This window comes from Manis javanica, chromosome 2 (genome assembly GCF_040802235.1).
Source record: "Manis javanica isolate MJ-LG chromosome 2, MJ_LKY, whole genome shotgun sequence".
NCBI lineage: Eukaryota > Metazoa > Chordata > Mammalia > Pholidota > Manidae > Manis > Manis javanica.
Genome location: NC_133157.1, coordinates 111423752 through 111444078, shown reverse-complemented (window position 1 = coordinate 111444078; position 20327 = coordinate 111423752). Strand labels below are relative to the sequence as shown.

At 35.6% G+C, this 20327-nt stretch overlaps 1 protein-coding gene across 9 annotated transcripts in view; it reads left to right on the top strand.

Annotated features, from left to right (window-relative positions):
• Positions 1-20327, top strand: part of MALRD1 (MAM and LDL receptor class A domain containing 1) — a 672837-nt gene that overhangs the window by 114863 nt on the left and 537647 nt on the right. For all 9 annotated transcript variants that reach the window (XR_012127984.1, XM_073229124.1, XM_073229120.1 and 6 more), the window contains exons 15-18: positions 4399-4551; positions 5023-5128; positions 5604-5971; positions 9292-9704. Coding sequence is in view for 8 of the 9 variants with exons in the window: in XM_073229124.1 (XP_073085225.1) it covers positions 4399-4551; positions 5023-5128; positions 5604-5971; positions 9292-9704 (1040 nt within the window). In the remaining variant the exon portion in view is untranslated. The remainder of the gene's footprint in view (positions 1-4398; positions 4552-5022; positions 5129-5603; positions 5972-9291; positions 9705-20327) is intronic.

Below are 20327 nucleotides of genomic sequence, written 5' to 3'. Positions count from 1 at the left end.
TCAATTACTTCAACCTTTTCCTAACTCCAAACATATAACCACTTGAATGCATGGAAATGCCTGAAACTCAAAGGAATAGTTGGTAGAGTACATATTCTAAAATAAGATATGTAGTATTAATGCATTTGAAGTTTATAATAATGTCTGCCTAATCAGATAAGGTACAGCCTCAATGAACTTAAACTAGCCTATTAGAATATTGAATTAAATTTTGTCCTTCATGCAACTTTCAGGAGGTCATGAAATTTAGAGGGAAAAAGCTTAAACAAGAAGAGTCAATTTAGTGAACTTATTATATAGTTTAAAATCTACTTCCAGAGCATGTCCTGTGAGTATACATGTTTGTATTCTATATGATCTTGCATTAAAATAAATAGCACAGTGCCTGGCATAAAATTAGTTTTATTAAAATTGTTAGCTACTATTATTATTACTTTGCTAACTACTAGAAGCAGTATAATTTTTTAAAAGTGCAAATTTTGACAAAATATATGGGTTGGGATTGTATCAGTAATAATAAGCACTGAAATTACATGTTACTCCTCTTTCAGTTTTATATTTTTCAACTCTAAAATAGGGATAATAATTTTCTATATTTAATGAGGATTAAATAATATGACATATGTATTGAATGGATGTCTTCCACCCTGCATTTATGTCTTTGCTGGTTCAGATCTCTCTGCAAACCACAGTGGAAGCCCTCATCTGGACTGTGGGTTTCTACCTTCTTAATTTAGCACTTGCATGTTGAGCCATTTCTCTTTTTTTCCCCTAAATTTGGGCATCTTTTGCCTATGTGGCTAAACCACAGGAAGTGTGACTACACGATGTGTTGCGACATAATTTGTCCTATAGTACTTTTTTCTTTATAACACATTAATCAATGATTAAGACTTTTTTTCTCAGAGCAGTTTAAGGCTCACAGAAAAATTGAGGAAATGATATGGATTTCTATCATATACACTGCATCCCTCACACATCTATAGCCTCCCCATTATCAATGTGCCCCACCAGAGTGAGACATTTGTTAAAATTGATGAACCTACATAGACACATCATTATCACTCAAAGTCCATAATTTACAGTAATTTTCATGTTTGGTGTTGTACATTCTATGGTTTTGAAAATATATATCATGAGACCTATCACTATGGTGTCACCTAGGTGCTAATATTTTTATTTCCATAATAATCCTCTGTGCTCTACCTTTTCATCCCTTCCTCCACCCACAACTGCTGACAACTGTTGATCTTTTTGCTGTCTTCACAGTTTTGCCTTTCCTGGAATGCCATATAGTTGGAATCATATAGTTTGCAGCCTTTTCAGATTGGCTTCCTTCACTTAGTAATATGTATATAAGGTTCCTCCATGCCTTTTCATGGCTTGATAGCCCACTCCTTTTTAACGGTGAATAATATTCCACTGCCTGGATATACCACAATTCATTTATCCATTCACCTTCTGAAGGATATTTTTGTTGCTTCTTAGTTTTGGTAGTCATGAATAAACATCAGTGTGCAGGTTTTGTGTGGACATGTTTTCACACCCATTGAGTAAATTACATGGAGCATCCTCCTATAAATTTGTTAAGTCTTTGTGTGGACCAAATTACCAGCACAGAGCCCAGATATCCCCTTTATACACTTTGTGTTTATTCCTTACACATGAACCTCTGTAGGAATCATCCCAAACCATCAAAAAAGTTCTCAGATGATGAATCTGAAATGAGACATAGTGGTTCTGAACTTAGTCTTCCCTCACAAATTTCCATGGCTTCTGCATACCTTGAACTTCTTTTGCCTCAGTGAAAAGCTCTAAATATGACAGTCATAGCTTTGGATATGGACCTATTTGTTATTCCACCAAATATTCCTTAGCTCCATGTTCTCAGGAGCAGCTACTGTATTATATTTACATGACTAGTAGAGGCCACAAAGCTAATTACATGCAAAATTATTAAAAGCTTCTGTGTAGAATCAGTAGCTTTTCTACCATAGCATTGAAAAGACAAACATAATTTTTAGAAATTCTGTGTCACCAGGCATCCTGTTATGAATGTAACAGCACTTAGCACAGAGTTTGGTATGCAGTAAACTCTGAGTAAGTGGGAACTGCAGTTGTCATTGCAAATTATGTTGATTCTGATGATGATAATTGAGAAAGTTGATAATGATGCTCCAGAAACAGTGAAAAATCCTTGATCTTCAATTTATTAAAACAGACCCAGGATATTTCTAAGTCAGTAAAAGATATGCATACTTTTCAAAAGCTATTCTAATGAGGTATATATTTGATTAATGGCTAGCCAGATTAATTGCATCTGCTTATTACATCTCTGATCAGTTGAGGTGAGTTTTCAAGTGTATATAGAAATCTATATAGGAATGAAGTATACTGGAAAGGAGTATTTGAATTTTAACAGTATAATCATCCGTTAAAAATCACTGTAGTTGAAAGGACTTATCTAAGAAAACTACAAAATGGCTGTAATAGTTTCTTAAATTTTACTACTATTTGAATATTCATTTATTTCCATAACAGTGTCTCTCTGGATAGCAGATGATAAGGTTTCCTTTCCACGTAGCTAAGTAGGATAGATAGTAGCAATAACTTGCTTTCTTTCTATGTAGTCAAGAATGGCTGGATCCTGTTCTTTGGATTATCTGAAATAGGAATCAAAGCATTGCTTTCCCTAGGATTGAAATGACATCCTCACACTTTGAAACCCCTGGAATCTATGTATATTTATGGATAGTTACATGGTATATATTTATAAATAGAGATGGCCCTTAAAAGTATAAAGACTTAAATATTCTTAGCATTTGTCCCTAACTTGACATTATTATTTTTCACTCTTGATTAGTATTTAGTTTTGCTTTACCGTAGATTTGTAAACTTTATTTGATAAATCTCTTTTCTAAATATAGCAATACTTTCTTCATTTTGCTCTTTTGTAATATGCTGAAATATAGTTATCTCTTATTAAAATTGATACGGTGTTTTAAAAGTATTTAAATTCATTCATATATTCTCATAGACTTTTGGTAAAATGTGGAAGTATTCTGCTGGCTGTATTTTGGGCCCGGAAACTTGATAGAAAGCAAATATTTTGAAATCACATATTTTATAGAACCTTAAAAGGAAAATTTCATAATATCATTACTCCTCACATTCCTCTTGGGGTACAAATAGCATTTTAAAAACTGAATATGATTTACCGTTAGGTTAAAATGTCCTTACAATTTGAAATTTTGCAATCTTATTGAGTGATTTACCTTATACTCTTATCCCCTAAGCTTAATCTTCCTAAGTTCTTTTGCAAGGGAATACCTATGCAGTTCATTACTATATTCTTAGATGAAAATAACCGTTGGTCAAGGATCCCAGTGTAATACTCATAGGTGGGAGTAAACCTCATTTTGCACTGGGAAAGAGTCACCACCTGAACATCCACACTAAGCAAATCCAAATTATGCCTTTTTGGTTTATCCCTTTTCCAATCTAATGACAATTAACAGTTACTGGCAACAGCTGCAGAAAGAATAGTAGACTAAGGGTCAGAATATTTGGATTTCTATCCATCCCTACAACTTCTTACTATTTGATTTTGAACTTTCTTCTTCTTCTAAAACATCAACATTAATAATACCTTCTCTATGTTGCTCTTGTGAAACTTAAATGTTTATAAAGCATTCAGTGCAGGTTTTATTACATAAGGCATTCCCTAAATATTAGCTATAATTTGATACTATTATAATAATTTCCCATTCTTTCCCTTTCTCTTCTTTTTCTTTTGTTCTCTTCCTCCTCCCTTTTCCAAAGACTGTCTTTGTGTAAGTTAACTATTTCTGTGCCTATTTACCTGAAAGGAAGGTCAGATTATTCTGCCCTGCAAAAATTAGGTGAGGCATACAATGCTTTGGGAAATATTAAGCTTTATAAAAATCAGAGGTGAGTGTTGTATTAAATATAATGGATCTGTATTTTCCAAATATTGTTTTAGAAGTAGCTACTCTTTATTTTTTAGTGTAAAATACTCTATAGGAACAGTTAAACCTTTCAGTGATGTAATAGTATCAGAGAAACTAACGTGAGTATCAGCATAAATGAGGCAGACCTTGACCAATTAAATAATGTAGCTGAATAATGCTGTTTCTTAGATGGTATATGTAGAGAAAATTGAATTTTTAAATTGATAATTTCAAGTATAAAAGCATAATTTTGTTCTGTTTTTTTGTTTTTTTTGTTTTTGGATCAGATATCATTTTCCACCCTCAAGCGCTTCCTTTTATATATTTAGAGAAGCACAACAAGGTTATAGTTATTTGAGATCTACCCTTCTTGAAGTATGTGACCACTTTGGAGAGTTAACCTAAGAACCACATTTTTGTTCTGCAGTTTCTAAATGTGACTTCGAAGAGAATAGCTGTGGTTGGTTTGAAGCAATCGGTGGTGACCATTTTGACTGGGTATGGGGCTCTAGAAGCAACCTTTCTGCTGATTTCAAGCAACAGGCCCCACCTCAGGATCATACACACGACACAGCTCAAGGTAGGAAACAAGCAGAGGCTCTCCGCAACTACCTCCTCTTGCCTTTGGTCAGGTCTGAGAGGGACCTGAATGTTGTTAGCTGTACCTATGTTGTCAACGTGGAACGGCTCCCTTACAGATGGTGGGGATGGGGTATAGATACATTTTTGACCGAATTAACTGAAATTACCCATTGTTTTGACATCATTTTGACCTAAATATAGATAGTAGTTTAATATTTATAAATCATTTTTACTAATAAATATTGTTATACTATTTATTTTTACTATTAAATAGTATTTTTTAACAGTTAAATATTTATGATATTTGCATTTATCAATTAAACTGGACTAACAATTACTTTTATGAATTTTTCATTGCGGTATAGTTTTAGTTTTAGTTGGACATGGAACTTAGTGAACAGTTAAGAGAGAGATGCCTCACTTTAGAATCTAGTAGGTTAACTTATGATTTGTTTTTGTGTCCTCATAGGGCATTTTATGTTCATTCTGAAGAAAAGCAGAAGCTTGTCACAAGTTGCTAAACTCCAGAGCCCAACGTTTAGCCAGACAGGAACTGGATGCATACTTTCCTTTTGGTAACTATTAAAAAACAATGGTAAACTAATGGTCAGCTTGTAGCCTGGTGGTGGCAGACATAAATACTCTTGCATTTATTAGACATTATAATTTAACTAGTTTTGCTTTAAAAATAGTTACTGAATTGGATTCACACAATTAATATCTTACTTAGCAGCACATTGTCAGTATTTGTTGTTTTCTTCCTTTAGATGAAAGGGATTCTTTCCCTCCAACAATGGATTATAATTTAATTAACACTGTTTGCCCTGTTCTGGCCTGAATTCCTTGAGAAAGGCTCTCAGGACCCTGGGAGAGTGTGCACCTCAGCAGATAAGCTCTTGCAAGTGGGCAACCATGGTTACTGCAAGAAATTAAAGTGTCCATTGTGATAACTAAGTTTTAATTGTTGACTGGGTGAAAGATGCTGAAAGTTGAATATATCAGTCTGTCCCATAAATCATTTCCATTTCTTGTGTGTGTGCTCTTTTTCAGGTTTTACAACTATGGCCAGTCAGTGGGAGCAGCTGAGCTACAGTTGCACATGGAGCTATCCAATGATTCCACAGTTCTCTGGAGAGTATTATATAACCAGGGGGACCAGTGGTCACAGGCAGCTGTTCAGCTTGGACGCCTTACTCAGCCTTTCCATTTATCGCTACATAAAGTCAGTCTTGGCATTTATGAAGGCGTCTCAGCGATCGATGATATCAGATTTGAAAACTGTACTCTTCCCCTCCCTGCAGAGAGCTGCGAAGGGCCTGATCATTTCTGGTGTCGACACACCAAGGCTTGCATAGAAACGCGTCTATTATGTGATCTGGTGGATGACTGTGGTGATGAGACTGATGAGCTTGACTGTGGTAAGTTTTTTTTTTTTTTTTTTGGACCCTCTTACTCATTTTGATAGTGGTGATCTTGATTAGCTTTCTGCTTTCTAGCCAGTCAAGCCATAGACATTGAGAATTGTCCCAAAGTTGATGAACATTATTTATTACTCACACCATCAGTATTTATTATGTAGATTCATGGACAGAAACTCTAGACACACTGATGAGCACAGCTGCACAGAGCCCCTGACCTCATGGAGCCTCCAGTCTCATTGAACAGGACATAGCTATTATTTAAATATTTAAGACATAAGTATAAAGTAGCAGCTTTGACAGGAGTTACACATAGGAGCACTGAGACTTTGAATATAATGGCACTGGACATTCTGGAGGTGGTGACTTAGCTGAGGTCTGAAAAGTAGAGCACACAGAGCAATGATACGTGACTGCAGAGGAGATGGAACACAGCGTGGCGGGAGCAAGGGGGTGAAGGGGGACCAGGGTGCACCATGAGGATGGGGACGCAGGGGAAACAGTGCTGCTGATCTTTGTAGTCTATACTGAGGAAGTTCTTTATTTGAAGGTTTTTAATAAGGAAGGTAATATGATAGGATTGGCATATTGCAGAATGTCACTGCGGATATAGTGCAGTGAATGGGTTAGAGGAGAGTGGGTGTGGGCGGCCCACTGGAAGGCCACCGCAGGAGCGCATGGGGTAGGGGCTGGCAGTCTGGGTCACAGGGAGAGGGGGGAAGGGGCAGGGAGCAGAGTTGGGAAGTATTGAGGAGGACATTTGATAGTCTGGCTATAGGGAGCAGAGAGTGAAGTTAAATTACCAAAATGTTTATGGTATCTGATAATTGTGTAGTCTTGAAGTAATAAAGTAGCTCCAGATAGTGTCTAATGAAGTTTTTCCTGAAAAAAATAGATAGAAAGCTAATAGTTGTTGTTTTTTTTTTCATTACAAAAATCAGAAAAGTTTACATCTTTTCTTATCTGGAACTAGCAACAGTCCCTAAAATTCAAGCTGTGTGACAGCAACACTGGAAGGCTAATTATAAACCAAAGTAAAACCATAAAATGCTTGGTACATCACAGGAAACATTACATTAAGAAATTTCCATAAAATCATTGTACAGAGTCTTGCATATGCGTGGCCTTTGACATAGGTATATTGAAGTCAGAATTACCATGCATCTCACACAACCAGTACCTTGAGAAGAAGTAAATAAAATTGATCATTTCAGCAACAACTATTGTAAGAAATGTTACTTGTCCTAAAGGTAATTTATTTTCACAAATTTAGAGAGCCTTTTCATCTTTTTCAAGCTCTCCAAATCCCAATCCTTAAAAAATGCTGATCTGTTGCTAAAAATAAGCAGATTACCCCTCCAATTTCTTAGTATTAATTTAGTAGAATGGGATTATGGCAATACAATCATAGTATCAAAAAGCTACCTGTGACTAAATAGTCATGAAAGGACATAATAGTAGCATTAGGCTGTTTCTCTCACAGCTTTCTATCTACACATACTCCTTTATTACATAGAACGCCGCTTTATTAGACGTCCAGAAAGCTACATCGTATTTTCTGAAGGGTGTTTAGAGGTGTGGTCTTTTATTTAAGGGTGGGGTTACATGTATTCCCTCTTGAAGTAAAGATTGAGCATGCAGTCAGTTGGAAGACAGGCAGTGTAAAATTCTGTTGGCTTTAGTGTCAGCTTTATGTCAAAAAACTCAGCAGCTTGACATTCTCATCGTGGGTCCCCAGTTCCTGTCACCGCTGGGCTTGATTAGTCACAAGTAAGGAAATATCAAATGGAAGCTCGTCTCCCGTTTGACATTTACTCACTTGGTTCCCTTCATTAGGTCCAGCTCCTGTTCTGTGGCTTTCAGAGACAGATGATTTGTTCTTGCCTGGCTGCACTTATGCACACATACTTTTATTTATTGTTTCAGGGTATTTGTTCACCTCTGGCACCAAGTGCATTTACTAAGATGAACAGGTAAAGGACAGCTGACATTTATGTTTTGAAAATATTAATTTATGTAAAAGCTAGAGTGTGGGACTACTCATTAATTCTAAAACCTGTCCCTTCTGCCCAAAAAATGTCAAATGTACATTCTTTCCCATTTATTCCACACAAATACTTGGTGTCAACAGAATCCTCACATCTTGAAAAATAGATCCACTCTTATATTAACCTAGAGGGTTAGGCAGAGTATTCAGTTGATAAGGGACTAATCAGTTCTTTATAAGTGCTCTGAATTCTTCTAGTGACTGAAGGGATTTGGAAGTTTAAAAGCTCCAGCTCAAAGGAGCTACAGTCAAGTCAGAAGAAAAGACTCTCCTGAGTTGATACAGCTAAGAGTTAACAAGGCACACGACATAGCATTAGGCATATACAGAGATGCAGAAAGGATTGGGTGTTTAGGGTATGTTGGTAAGACAGCTACCTGATGAGGGAAGAATAAGTGGGGATGAACAAGAAATTATTATAATTTGGGAAAGGTGATGCTTTAAAGATAGAGGAGTTTGGATTTCAGTTTACACTAAGTGAGTATATGTTAAAGAATATTGAATAGAGGAGGCAAATGACAGACTGCCTTTGAAAGGTGGTCATTCTGGCCCTGGTGTGGAGGACATGTAGAACTGGGTAGGTTGAAATCAGAGAATAGTTTTCCAGAGTGAGATCTGGAAAACACATCAGAACACCTTGGGTGTTTATTAAAAATAAGGATTCCTGGGCTTCACCCTGTATCTGACAAACTGGTATTTGTGCTGGGCTTTACCAAGGAGGAAGCAATTTTACCATGTACCCAGGTGATTCTGGGAGACTGAAACCTATTACTATATGACAGTTCTCAGCTCTGCCTTTTAGAATCACCAAGGGAGCTGATAAAGAATATGGATGTTTAGTTATTGCATCTGAACTGATTAAATCAGGATCTTTGGATTTGAATTGTGGGTTTTTTTGTTTTGCTTTGTTTTACTTTTTAATGTTCACTGGTGATTGGAATACTCAGGTAATGTTAAAATCTACCGAGCCATAAATTTGTGGCAATAAGCCAGCTCTGTAGTCATGATCATTTGCCTAGACTTACAGTAAAAGAAATGGAGAAGGGACAGGCATAAAAGGCATTTGGAAAATAATGTCCAAAGCCATTACACCTTTGGTCCATAAAATGCTATTATTTGATGTATTATCTCAGATTTATTCACTTAAAAAATAATGTGATTTTTTTTTAATTAAAATGGTTTACTTTGGCAGGAGCAAAGTATCAACTAGTATTCTTAATTGTAGTTACTCTGACCGTATTTGTCGTTTGCTGTTATTTAATGCCAATTTCAGTGCCTGAACTACAGTGTGATTTTGAAAATGGAATTTGTAATTGGGAACAAGACACAGACGATGACTTTGATTGGACCTGGAACCAGGGTCCAACTTCAACACTAAATACAGGACCGATGAAGGATAGCACTTTGGGCACTGCCAAAGGACACTATCTCTACATAGAATCTTCAGAGCCACAGGTTTTCCAAAACAGAGCTGCTTTACTCAGCCCAGTCCTTAATGCTAGTGGCGCAGAGGGCTGCACCTTCCGCTTACATTACCACATGTTTGGGAAACATATTTACAGGTTGGCCATCTACCAGCGATACTGGAGTGACACAAGAGGACAGCTGCTGTGGCAGATATTTGGGAATCAAGGCAACAGATGGATAAGGAAACATCTCACCGTTTCCAGCAGGCAGCCTTTTCAGGTATGAATAAGGGCTTTTATAACATGCATTTGAAATGCACCAGAATGTCTAAGGAATATGAAAGATTACCATATTCTTGAATTAAAAGCAATTGGAATTTGATCCAAGTTACTCTGACACACATTTATCATTTAATTAAGGATGTCCCAAAGCTCGTTAAGTTGCTTTCCTCCTTGACTAACCCCAATGATGTGTGATTAACTCTAGATAGGCACATGATATGGAAATAGCTTGCAGATCTCTCTGATTTTAAGTAATTTTTCAACTGAAATAAAAAACTTGGAGGAAAAAATGTATTTTTGCACAAGTCTGGTATCCAGCAAAAAGTTCAGACTCTTATATCTGTTGTTGTGAATATTTCATTTGACTTTTTTACATTTTATAGGTAAGCAACAAATACCCAGGAACTCTGCATGGTTTGTTAGAAAATCCCACAGCTGCTTTGGGATGGAGCCAGGCTAGGTCTTCTTCCTCCTGGTAGAATATTCCTTACTCTAAATCTCATCTATCTTCTTCTGAAAGACATACTTGCAATAGCAAGTTCAAATGCTTATTTGGCTTTTATGTTTTTTTAAACACTTTTGCATATATTAACTATTTGATTCTTTCAGCAATTCCTTGAAGTTGGTAAGCCAGAGATCCTTGTTGCCAGTTTTATAGATACAAAGAAAAAAATCTCAGAGAGGTTGTCATTTACCCTGGCCAAATAGATGCTAAACAGCAGAAGAGGGACCTGGACTGGAACTCACAGTTTCTAATTAATCAATGTTCCTTCCTTTTCAGTACATCATACAGCCTGTAACGTGTAGGGATGGTTGAGAGTGTTTGTTCCTTCTGCTATTGGTCAAATAGATCTATATTAATACTTATAATACTAACATACTAGAAGAAACATCTTACCTATGCTGACTGAACTTGTTTTTTTTGTGTGTACTAATTGTCTCTCAGTTACCCAAATTTAAAACACTATCTCTAAATGTCGTGAGTTAATAGTTTTGTAGCCAAGGATTTAGCTTCAGGCCACCTTTTCAGAGCTTCTTTGTACATCATGCATGACTCATTAGAGGACAGATTGGGGTTGGTGATTTGTCCAGATAGACCTAAGCTGAAATTATGAGAACTAATCGATCATACCACTCTACAGGTGGTATCTTACTGCCCAACCACAGTGGTAAGATACATGTAATCATATGAGATGAAGCTGAAAAGAGGTACTTTGACTTTTATTTAATAATGGCTCATCTACTTCAAATTAATTCTTAATGTTTAATCAGGTCAACTGTAATTTGGATAAAATGAGTATTTAGTGGATAAACTCTCCTTATGATATTTACTCAAGAATTGGTTTCCAGGAGAAAATCAACTTGATAGGGGAGCTTCTTCACAGTCAGATGATCCTGGAACTAAGCAAGGAATCCTTTGGTTATGAATCTAAACCATGAAAATTGAGATTTCAAACCCATCCTGATTACACATGGAGTGCTCTCTGTGATTTCATCTGAGGCTTTACTTATAGACTTTAAAATCTTTTCATGAAATTCAGACATGAAAAGATGAAATCAGAGATTCTGCATTCTGTGTAGATCAGTCATTCAAGATAGTAAAAATTGGGTCCAGTTTAAGTAATGGAATATTTTTCTTATTAAAAAATGGATATACGGCACTCTCTTGTCATGCCAAGAGCTCTGTCCTTTCACTTTATCTCTAAATAAAAGCCTGTACCTTGTTCTCCTAAAAAAAAAAAAAAAAATAGATATACGTATCTTCTGTTCTGCTGAGCCAGAGCAGTAACAGCCAACATTTTAATTTAGTGTGGTATTGTAGGTGAAATTATGTAGCGTCATGCCCAGCAAATAACAAGTACTCTTTAAATGTTGGTTTAAAATAAAAATGCAAAGATTTGTCAAGATCATTCATTTAAAATGAAATATGTAGGATAGAACTAGATTGTGCATGCAGAAATAGAAGCTATTTGGCTTATTAATGTCATTGAGAATCAGCAACCGCAGCCCTTATGTGTGGAATAGTCAGTAAAGGCCAAGGTCAAGTGATATTTATCCCCTTAAGAATGGTTGATACATGCAAATCAATTAATGTGAGACACTACATTATCAAAATGAAAACCAGAAACCATATAATCGTCTCAATACTGCCATATAAACCCTTTGACAAAATTCAATAACCTTTCGTGTAAAAATCTCAACAAAAGAGGTGGAGGAGGAATGTGCATCAACATAATAAATGCCACATTGGCAAGCCCACAGTAACATCTACTCAATTGTAATAAGCTGAAAGCCTTTCTTCTTCTTAGATCAGGAACAGAACAATGAGGAGCCCACTCTCACCAATTATTTTAAAGATTCTACTAGCAGTCTTAGAACAGTTAGGCAAGAAAAATGAAAGGTATCCAGATTGGAAAGGAAGTAGTAAAACTGTTGGCAGATAATGTGATCTTATATATAGAAAACTTTAAATATTCCACCAAACACTTTTAGAAATAATAAATGAACTGAGTATAGTTGCATGATATAAAATCATCATACAAAAATAAGTTGTATGTCCAAGAGGATATAACCATTATAAATATCTATGCACCCAGTATAAGAGCATCTAAAAATGTGAAACAAATACTAACAGGATTAAAGGGGGAAATAGAATACAGTGCACACGTTTTGGGAGACTTCAACACATTGCTCACTCCAAAGAGTAGATCAACCAGACAGAAAATAATTAAGGACACAGAGGCACTGAACAATACATTAGAACCCATGGGCCTAACAGACATCCACAGAGCACTCCACCCAAAAGCTGCAGGATACACATTCTTCTCAAGTGTATGTGGAACATTTTCCAGAATAGATTACATACTAGGCCATAAAAAGAGCCTCAGTAAATTAAAAAAGAGAGATGTACCAATCAGCTTCTCAGACCACAAGGTATGAAACTAGAAATAAATTATGCAAAGATGTAAAGAAAACAAAAAAGTCCACAAACACATGGAGGCTTAACAACATCCTCCTAAATAATCAATGGTTCAATAACTAAATAAAAACAGAGATCAATCAATACATGGAAACAAATAAAAACAACTCAAAACCCCAAAAACATGTGGGATACAGCAAAGGCAGTTCAAAGAGGAAAGTATATTGCAATACATGCTTACCTCAAGAAAGAACAATCTCAAATGAACAGTCTAAGCTCACAATTAATGAAACTAGAAAAAGAAGAATAAATGAGATCCAAAGTAAGTAGAAGGAGGGACGTAATAAAGATCAGAGCAGAAATAAGTAAAATTGAGAAGAATAAAACAATAGAAAGAAAGAATGAAACTAAGAGCTGGTTCTTCAAGAAAACAACCAAAATAAATAAGCCCCAAGAAGAAAAGAGAGTGTACATACATAAACAGAATCAGAAATGAGAAAAGAAAAGTCACTATAGATACTGCAGAAATACAAAAATTATTAGAGAATAATATGAAAAATTATATGCCAATAAATTGGATAACCTAGAAGAAATAGACAACTTTATAGAAAAATACAACCTTCCAAGAATGACCCAGTCAAAACAGAACATCTGAACAGACCAATTACCAGCAATGAAATTCAATTGGTAATCAAATAACTACCTAATAATGAAACACCTATACCAGATGACTTCACCGCTGAATTTTATCAAACATTTAGAGAAGACCTAATACCCATTCAGACAGCAGAAGAGGGAATATCTCCAAACTCATTTATGAGGCCAGCATCACTTTAATACCAAAACTAGGCAAAGACACCACAAAAAAAGAAAATTGAATATCAGTATCCCTGATGAGCAAACATGCAAATATATCAACAAAATATTAGCAAACCGAATTCAAAAATACATCATAACAAGTGGTATTTATTCCATGGATGCAAGGATGAAACAATATCTGAAATCCAGTAATATCATACCCCACATCAACAAAGAGAAAGACAAAAATCACATGATCATTTCTATAGATGTTGAAAAAGCATTTGACAAAATTCAACATACATTCATGATAAAAACCCTCAACAAAATAGTCATAGAGCGCAAGTGCCTCAACATAATAAAGGCCGTATATGACAAACCCACAGCCAACATCACTTAACAGCAAAAAGCTGAAAGCTTTTCCTCTAAGTTGGGGAACGAGACAAGGATGCCCACTCTCCCCACTTTTATTCAACATAGTACTGGAGATCCTAGCTACAGTAATCAGACAACAGAAAGGAAAAGGCATCCAGATTGGTAAGGAAGAAGGTAAACTATCTCTGTGTGCATATGACATGATATTGTAAATAAAAAAACCCTAAAGAATCCACTCCAAAACTTCTAGAATTAGTAACTGAATTCAGCAAAGTTGCAGGATATAAAATCAATATACAGACATCTGTTGCATTCCTATATACTAATGATGAACTAGCAGGAAGAGAAATAAGAAAAACAATTCTATTCACAAATGCATCAAAAAATAATAAAATAACTAAGAATAAACCTAACCAAGAGGTGAAAGACCTATACACTGAAAACTGCAAGACACTCATGAGAGAAATTAAAGAAGATATTAATAATTAATAAATGGAAATACATCCTGTGCTCAAGGATAAGAAGAATTAATATTGTCAAAATGGCCATCCTGCCTAAAGCAATCTACAGATTCAATGCAATCTCTATCAAAATATCAACAGTATTCTTCAATGAATTAGAACAAATAGTTCTAAAATTCATATGAAACTACCAAAGACCCTGAAAAGCCAAAACAATCCTGACAAGGAAGAATAAAGCTGAGGGTTTACACTCCAATGTCAAGGTCTACTACAAAGCCACAGTAATCATAACAATTTGTTACTGGCAGTAGAATAGACTCATCTATAGAAGAATTGATCCACAGATCAATGGAAAAGAATAGAGAGCCCAGATATAAACCCCCATAAATATATAGCCAATTAGTATATGATAAAGGATCCATGGATATACAATGGCGAAATGACAGCCTCTTCAACAACTGGTGTTGGCAAAACTGGACAGCTACATGTAAGAGAAGGAAACTGGATTATTTTCTAACTCCATACACAAAAGTTAACTCTAAATGGATCAAAGACCTGAATGTAAGTCATGAAACCATAAAACTCTTAGAAGTAAACATAGGCAAAAGTCTCTTGAATATAAACATGAGTGCCTTTTTCCTGAACACATCTCCTCAGGCAAGGGAAACAAAAGCAAAAATGAACAAATGGGACTATGTCAAACAGAAAAAGTTTCTGTACAGCAAAACAAAACAAAATCAGAGCAAAAAGGCATCCTACAGTATGGGAGAATATATTCATAAATGACTTATCCAATAAGGGGTTAACACCCAAAATATATAAAGAGTTCACATGCCTCAACACCTGAGAAGCAAAACACCTGATTAAAAAATGGGTGGAGGATATGAACAGACACTTCTCCAAAGAAGAAATTCGGATGGCCAACAGGCACAGGAAAGATGTTCCACATCACTAATTATGAAGGAAATGCAAATTAGAACCACAATGAGATATTCGCTTACACCATTTAGGACAGCAAACATTCAAAAGATAAGGAAAAGCAAATGCTGGTGTGGTTGCTGAGAAAGGCGAACTCTTCTACACTGTTGGCGGGAATGTAAATTAGTTCAACCATTATGGAAAGCAATATGGAGGTTCCTCAAAAAATTAAACATAGAAATACTGCTTGAATCAGTAATTCTACTCCCAGGAATTTACCCAAAGAAAATAAGATCCAGATTCAGAAAGACATATGCACCCCTATGTTTATCACAGCACTATGCACAATAGCCAAGATATGGAAGCATCCTAAGTGTCTATCAGTAGATGAATGGATAAAGAAGAGGTGGTACATATACACAGTGGAATACTATTCAGCCATAAGAAGAAAATAAATCCTACCATTTGCAACAACATGGATGGAGCTAGAGGGTATTATGCTCTGTGAAATAAGCCAGGTGGAGAAAGACAAGCATCAAATGATTTCACTAATCTGTGGAGTATAAGAACAAAGAAAAAACTGAAGGAGCAAAACAGCAGCAGACTCACAGAACCCAAGAATGGACTAACAGTTACTAAAGAGAAAGTGACTGGGGAGGATGGGTGGGAAGGTAGGGATAAGGGGGGGAAGAAAGGGGGCATTATAATTAGCATGTATAATGAGGGGGGACATGGGAAGGGCTGTACAACACAGAGAAGACAAGTAGTGACTCTATAGCATCTTACTATGCTGATGAACAGAGACTGTAGTGGGGTATTTGGGGGAGGACTTGGTGATGGGGGGAGTCTAGTAAACATAATGTTCCTCATGTAATTGTTGGTTAATGATACCAAAATAAGGAAAAAAACAATTTCATTTTTGTCATAAGCAAATGTATTGAAATGATATCAACTAATATACAACAATGGAAGAAAGTCCAAATAACTATGTCTTCCTATATTTCTTCTTGCCTCCAATGCCCAAGTCTACTCTTGCTTCCTATGTATCAGTATTGCCCGTAGTGCCCTGAGCTCTTCTCTTCCTTGGCTTGGGAGGACTGCTTCATCCTGAGCTACTCCTTCTCCAAACATGCTTGGAAAATACCCACTCATCTTTCTTAGATCCAGTAGGTTTCACATTAGTTTTAGCCTTTCATGACATTTTTTCTGACATGTCCATATGCCTTCAGAGAATTGGCACTCATTCTCTTGGGCCTGCTGTACACACAGTTTTATCATATAGTGTTCATATGTATCTGTTCACTTGAGTGTGTAATCACTGAATATAAGGCTATGTCTCTGTTGCCTCAGCATCTGTAATGGTCTATCGGATCAAGAAGATGTGCAGTAAATGTTTGTTGAGTGATTATTTGACTACAGGGATTGAAGTGATATTTAGTAATTGGTAATCTAGGACTATTTTCTAGTCCATTGTATTTTGTACTTAAATCTGGTTTACTTATGGTGTATTCATTTGAAACTTGTAACTTGAGTAATTATGTCAGATTGTCTAAACAATGATTGGCTTATATGCACAAGAGTCTTCAATAATTAATTTTTATTTCAGTTTCAGTAATTGATTTATTTCTGTTATTTTGGCTTATTGTTATTTACATTTTCTGTATATAAAGTCAAGCTTAGTTTGACCTAAAAAGTACTTTTGTTCAGCGTGGCAGGTAAATATCACTTTGGATTTCCTTTGAAATAGTCAAGTTCTGGTTATATCTTAAATATGCCAAACTATGCCTTCCTTTTTTTCTTTGTAAGTAAACTACTATGTCCATATAAATTATTTAATCATCTTTGGAAATGTGAAGATTGTTATTTCCTATTTTTTATTCTGTAGTACTTCAGAATTTCTGTGATATGTACATAAGTCCCTCAGAGCGGTTCAGATTAACATTTATGTGGTTAATTCATAATCTGTGATAGTCTCCATTTCCATCAATTGGTACAGAAGATAGACTTTGTTTTCCCGGTGGAAGCTCAGTCACAGACTTAAAACAATTTATAACCAGAAGGAGATTATTTAGTCTAAACCCTTTGTTCTATAGGTAGGGAAATTACAATCCAGAAACTCTTCTTTAATGTGTTACAGGTATTTAAGAACAAAGACAAGACTCTAGGTTCCCTATATCCCAACCCAATGATCATCATTATCACATAATCATCATTACACATTAAATAAGAAGCAAGAATGTTAAGGAGATAGTACACTGAAAAATATAATGTTATCATGAATATTCTGATCTTCAAATGCAGTATGTAACACCTCAAAGATGAATAATTCCAGTGATTCCTTAAGTAGACCATTTTTCTAATAAGATCACAATTTAGTAATCTAATAATTTGATTGCTCCAAATGCTATGCTATTGGTATGGAAAATGTGATTGTGTGCTGTGGAGAATCATTTATTTGTTCCAAAAGGCTAATTTTCAAAATACATGAATCTTAGGATATCATACCTATTTTCCCCATTCTTTTTCTAAATAAAATTATTTTATTTAGATGTAAAATTTCTAAATAAAATTACACATGGGGGATTTTAGGGATGGGTGGGTGGAGAGGGGCTAAAGGGGCTAAATATAATTTTTCAAATTACTTATTTTTTAATTGACATAATTGATATGTAATATTATATTGGTTTCAAGTATACAACACAATAGTTCAGCAGTTACACACATTATGAAATCCTCATCCTGACTAGAGCAATTAGTATCTTTTATCATAGAAAAATGTTACAGAACCATTGGTTATATTCTCCATGCTTTACTACCATCCCAGTGACCAACTTATATTATGATAGAGATTTTGTGCCCCGTTATCCCCCTCCCCATCCCCAGCTACCCCAGCCTCTCCCCCATGGTAATACAGGCTTATCTCAAGAAAGAAGAACAAACCCAAATGAACAGTCAAAACTCACACTTAATGAAACTAGGAATAGAAGAACCTATCACTTCTCAGTGTCTATGAGTCTACTGCTGATTTGTTCATTTTGTTTTGTTTTGTTTTTATATTCCACAAATAAGTGTGAATTGTATGGTATTTGTCTTTCTCTACCTGGCTTGTTTCACTTAGCATAATACCCTCTAGGTCCATTCATGTTGTTGCGAATGGCAGGATTTCATTGTTTTTTTATGGCTGAATAATATTCCATTGTGTTTATGTACCACATCTTTTTTATCCATTCATCTATTGAGGGACACTTAGGTTGCTTCCATAACTTGGCTATTGTAAATAAAGGGGCAATAAACATAGGGATGCACATATCTTTTTGAGTTAAAGATTTTGTTTTCTTTGGGTGAATTCCTACAGGGGAATTACTGGTTATATGGTATTTCTGTTCTTAGTTTTTGGAGGAACCTCCATACTGCATTCCAAAGTGACTGCAGCAATTTACATTCCCACCAACATGCAGGAGGGTTGCCTATTCTCCACATCCTCACCAACACTTGTTATTCCTTGTCTTTTGGATAGTGGCTATCCTGACTGGTGTGAGGTGGTATATCATTGAGGTTTTAATTCGTATATCCCTGATGATTAGCGATGTTGAGCATCTTTTCATAAGCCTGTTGGTCATCTGAATTTCTTCTTTGGGGAAGTGTCTGTTCAGATCCTCTGTCCATTTTTTAATCAGGTTATTTGGCTTTTTTGATGTTGAGTCATATGAGTTCCTTATATATTTCGGACATTAACTCCTTCTGGGATATATTATTTATGAATATATTCTCCCATCCTTTGGGATAACTTTTCTGTTGATGGTGTCCTTTGCTGTACAGAAGCTTTTTAATTTGATGTAGCCCCATTTGTTCATTTTTGCTTTTGTTTCCCTTGCTCGAGGAGATATGTCCAGGAAAAAATTTCTCATGCTTATGTTCAAGAGATTTTTGCCTATGTTGTCTTCTAAGAGTTTTATGGTTTCATGACTTACATTCAGGTCTTTGATTCATTTCGAGTTTACTTTTGTGTATGGGGTTAGACAATAATCCAGTTTCATTCTATTGCATGTAGCTGTTGAGTTTTCCCAACAGCAGTTATTGAAGAGACTGCCCTTCCCACATATTCATAGCTCCTTTATCATATATTAATTGACTGTATATGCATGGGTTTATGTCTGGGCTCTCTATTCTGTTACATTGATCTATGGGTACCAAATTGTTTTGATTATAGTGGCTTTGTTGTAGAGCTTTAAGTCATGATGTGTAATTCCCCCAGCTTTATTCTTATTTCTCTGGATCACTTTGGCTGTTTGGGGGTCTTTTGTGGTTCTACATGAATTTAGAACTATTTGTTCTAGTTCACTGAAGGATGCAGTCAGTATTTCGATATGGATTGCATTGAATCTGTAGATTGCTTTAGGCAGGATGGCCATTTTGACAATATTAATTCTTCCTATCCATGAGCACAGGATGTATTTCCATTCATTGGTATCTTCTTTAATTTCTCTCATGAGTATCTTATAGTTTTCAGGGTATAGGTCTTTCACTTCCTTGGTTAGGTTTATTCCTAGGTATTTTATTCTTTTTGGTGCAAATGTAAATGGAGTTGTTTTCCAGATTTCTCTTTCTTCTAGTTCATCATTAGTATACAGGAATGCAACATATTTCTGTGTATCAATTTTGTATCCTGCAACTTTGCCAAATCCAGGTTTTTTTGGTGGAGTCTATAGGATTTTTATGTGTAAAATCATGTCATCTGCAAATAGTGAGTTTTACTTCTTCCTTACTAATTTGGATGCCTTTTATCTCTTTGACTTGTCTCATAGCCAGGGCTAGGACTTCCAGTACTATGTTGAATAAAAGTGGTGAGAATGTACGTCCTTGTCTTGTTCCCAATCTTAGTGGAAAAGCTTTGATGTTGACTGTGGGTTTTTCATATAATGTCCTTATTACATTGAGGTATCTTCTCTCTATAACCCATTTGTTGAGAGTTTTTATTATGAATGGATGTTGAATTTTGTCAAAAGCTTTTTCAGCACCTGTTCAGATGATCATCTGCTCTTTATCCTTTTTTTTTGTGTTGCTAATGTAGTGTATCACATTGACTGACTTATGAATATCATACCATCCTTATATCCCTGGAATAAATCCTACCTGGCATGATGGATGA